The 4099-nt window shown below is 44.0% G+C and overlaps 1 protein-coding gene across 1 annotated transcript in view; it reads right to left on the bottom strand.

The window, feature by feature from the left end:
• Window positions 1-491: 491 nt before the first annotated feature.
• LOC128600789 (SH3 and cysteine-rich domain-containing protein 2-like) overlaps window positions 492-4099 on the bottom strand; it is a 9486-nt gene continuing 5878 nt past the window's right edge. Inside the window, exons 7-11 of the mRNA XM_053613487.1 lie at window positions 3229-3281; window positions 3022-3101; window positions 2160-2211; window positions 1804-1941; window positions 492-784 (exon numbers count right to left, since the gene is read on the bottom strand). Coding sequence (XP_053469462.1) covers window positions 686-784; window positions 1804-1941; window positions 2160-2211; window positions 3022-3101; window positions 3229-3281 — 422 coding nt within the window. The 3' untranslated portion in view covers window positions 492-685. The remainder of the gene's footprint in view (window positions 785-1803; window positions 1942-2159; window positions 2212-3021; window positions 3102-3228; window positions 3282-4099) is intronic.

Here is a 4099-nt window from a genome sequence, read left to right as displayed (position 1 = left end):
CTAATTTAACAAGCTAATGTTAGCGGAGAGCTATCGTTATATTTTCCAGCAGCACACACTTTTAACACACAAATTGTCTGGTGTGTAAATGATTAGTAAGGCAGCTAACATGGGTTCTACGTGTTCGAATGACAAAACTAAGCTAGCTAGCTCGTTCACCAATCCCAATCCGATCAGAATACGTTCGCTGAGTTGGCTATTTTCCGTTAAGCCGATGCAACCTTTGCTGTAACACTAGCCCACTAGCTCTATTTAAAATCTTGTGTTATTGAGCTATGAGCTAGCTTTTTGTTTATGTTAAGCTAGCTAGCTTTGCATGTAAGCTAGTCAGCATTAGCAGATTAGCAGTTATTCTTCACTATTATTTATAATAGTAACAAATAATTTATTATTCTTTATTATTTCCAGAGATATATTTTTACTTTAGTTTTAATCTGTAATCAGTGTAGTGTGTCTATGAAATTGTGTGTGTGTGTGTGTGTGTGTGTGTGTGTGTGTGTGTGTGTGTGTATAATCAGAGACACTACACAGTGGTTTGGTTACACACTTCTGTATTATATCACAACGCTCTACGTGACATTATCCCACGCTGTAGCCTCTTCACCGCGTCACCGTCATTCCAGATGTCAGTATTTTTAGGATTGGGGTTTTATTTATTGGGTCAGTATGGAGTGTGTGACGTGTGTTAAATTTCCTCCAGAGAGTGTGTGGGCACCAGGCCTCGCTTCTTCCCGCTGCACAGCTTCACATATCCGTCACTGTCCTCCTTTTTCCCCACGCAGATCTACAGGGACGAAACGCAACGAGGAACGGGACTTATATTCTCATCACGTATTAATAAAATCAAACTAAAGGATGATTTCATTATTAATTAAAGTTCTGAAGTAGTCTGGACGGTGTAATTTACAATTAAGAACAGAAATACAAATACAGTGGATATAAAAAGTTTACACACCCCTGTTAAAATGGCAGGTTTTGTGATGTAAACAATGAAACTAATATAAATCATGTCAGAACTTTTCCCACCCTCAATGTGAATTATAATTGGGGGCGTGGCTGTGTTCAGAATGAACCAGTCACCTTCAATCTCATGAAGAGTAATTAACATACAGCTGTCATCGGTGAAGTGATTCTGATTAACCCCAAGTAAAGACCAGCTGTTTCTGTAGGAGTTTCTTCACATCTTCTTGCTTTCATCTGACTGCTGAAGCCAGCCATGTTCCTCAAAGAGCTACAGAGCATGTACAGGATCTCACTTGGTGAAAGATCTCGATCAGGAGAGGGGTCTAAAAGAATTCCCAAAACATTGGATGTACCATGGAACACCGTGAAGGCTTTTATCAAGGTGGAGGGAATCATGGACATCTACAAATACCAGCCGATTTTAGTGCAGAACCTTCAGGTGTCTGCTAGTGATCTGAAGATGAGAAGGAACTTCACATTTCAGTACGACAACGACCCGAAGCACACGTCCACATCGACGAAGGGACGGCTTCACCACAAGATGATCAGTGTTTTTGAAACGGCCCAGCCCGAGCCCAGGCCTGAATCTAAAGAGCTCTGCTGTGACCTGAAGCGGGATGTGACCAGGAGACGCCTCACAGTCTGATGGATCTGGAACATTTTTGTTTGATACGAGGGGAAAATATTGCCGAGTGAAGATGTGACACGCTGAGAGACTCTTCCCCAAAAACACTGAGTGGTGTCATAACATCAAACGCTGCTTCAATAAAGTTTTAGTTTAGGGGTGTGTATACTTATGCACTTATGTATGTGTAAGTGTATGTATGTATTTTGTGTTACCTGATCTTCCTTAACAGTCATGTGACCCATCTGTCGGTCGCCATGGACACCCTGCGTGACTCTCCACACAGTCTCACCTGGACGCACTCTCTGTACAAACTTAGCGGGAAAGAAACCCACCCTGTCTCCACTCTTCCCCTGCGCACACACACACACACACACACGCACGCACGCACACACACACACACGCACACACACACACACGCACACACACACACACGCACACACACACACACGCACGCGCACACATGATGAGTTTCTGAAGGCTGATCATCAGGAAGCATGAGGCAGGGGGGCGGGGTTGGGGACGGGAGGATGTTGGAATTCTCAGAGTTTCCAAAAATATTTCTCCTCACCTTCCACCACTCTTCATTAGAGTCATCAGTGACCTGCACTCTGTCTCCCGGACTGAGGAGAGCGGGAGAGAGACGTTTTAAACCATCAGGTAGGAGACTGTGTGTGTATGTATGTGTGTGTATACGTGTGTGTGTGTGTGTGTGTATATGTATGTGTATATGTATGTATGTATGTATGTATGTGTGTGTATGTGTATATGTGTGTGTGTGTGTGTGTGTGTGTGTGTGTATGTATGTATGTATGTGTGTGTGTGTGTGTGTATCTATATATCTATGTATGTGTGTGTGTGTGTGTGTGTGTATATGTGTACATATGTGTGTGTGTGTGTGTGTGTGTGTGTATGTATGTATGTGTGTGTGTGTGTGTGTGTGTGTGTGTGTGTGTATCTATATATCTATGTATGTGTGTGTGTGTGTGTGTGTATCTATATATCTATGTGTGTGTGTGTGTGTGTATGTATGTATGTGTGTGTGTGTGTGTGTGTGTGTGTGTGTATCTATATATCTATGTGTGTGTGTGTGTGTGTATGTATGTATGTGTGTGTGTGTGTGTGTGTGTGTGTGTGTGTATCTATATATCTATGTATGTGTGTGTGTGTGTGTGTGTGTGTGTATGTATGTATGTGTGTGTGTGTGTGTGTGTGTGTGTGTGTGTGTATCTATATATCTATGTGTGTGTGTGTGTGTGTGTGTGTGTGTGTGTGTGTGTGGAGAAGAAGACAGAACTTTATACACTCCATAACCCCACATGCTGCCACTCACAGATGGTCAGTGGATTTAAATCTTTAGCACACACACACACACACACACACACACACACACACACACACACACACACACACACACGCTGTTATTCACTCACCGTAACTCCAGATCGTTCTGCTCTTGTGGCAGAAACTTGAAGAGAGCCACGTACGTGTGGATCGGATGAAATCTGGGAAACTTCAAAGGGCACGGATGGAGGTGAATATTTAAACTGATTTAAATATTCTAATGAACACACACTCTGCACACACACTCTGCACTCTGATTGGCTGTTAAGTGACGATGCGTGCATGGGTGTGGTTACCTTTATCACATCCTCCGCTTCAGTCTTCGAAGTCTCTGGATTCGGGAGATCTGCTGTGAGAAGAGACACGACTGTAACGTGTGTGTGTGTGTGTGTGTGTGTGTGTGTGTGTATGCTCAGTGTATGTTTTATTAACGACAAACCATGAATCATAATCAGAATTCCTAACATGAGTCAATTAACCGGAAGGTAACACTGAAGAAGAATTGTCCATACTCCCAAAATGTTAACTCATGCTCTATTCCGGAGCTCAGCAGACAGGAAGTGAGACGAGGAGTTAAACTAATCAGTCCTGTCTCCACCACAGCGGGCTTCCATGTGTCCTGCACTGAGGAGACGCCTCCACCTGGTCACGCTGCCGTAACGCACAGATCGGTGGAGTGTTGCAGTGATGGTTGACCTTCTGCAAGTTTCTCCCATCTCCACACATGATCTCTGGAGCTCAACCAGACGGACCATCTGGTTCTTCTCTCGTACCAAGGCCCTTCTCCCCCGATCGCTCGGTTTGGCCGGACTGCCAGCTCTAGGAAGAGTCCTGATTGTCCCAAACTTCTTCCATGTAAGAATTATGGAGGCCACTGTGCTCTTGGGAAGCTTCAATGCAGCAGAGATATTTTTGTAGCCTTCCCCAGATCTGTACCTCGACACAGTCCTGTCTCTGAGCTCTGCTGCAGTTCCTTTAACCTCCTCATGGCTTGGGATTTGCTCTCTTACTCATTTACAGCTCTTAGACCTTATATAGACAGGCGTGTGCCTTTCCAAATCATGTCCAATCAGTAGACTTTGCCACAGGTGGACTCCAATCAATCTGTAGAAACATCTTCAAGATGATCCAGAGAAACAGGATGCACCTGAGCTGCATTTCAAGTGT

The sequence above is a fragment of the Ictalurus furcatus genome, chromosome 24 (assembly GCF_023375685.1).
Source record: "Ictalurus furcatus strain D&B chromosome 24, Billie_1.0, whole genome shotgun sequence".
Lineage (NCBI taxonomy): Eukaryota > Metazoa > Chordata > Actinopteri > Siluriformes > Ictaluridae > Ictalurus > Ictalurus furcatus.
The sequence above is the reverse complement of the archived record's forward strand: the minus strand, read 5'-3'. Positions and strand labels throughout refer to the sequence as shown.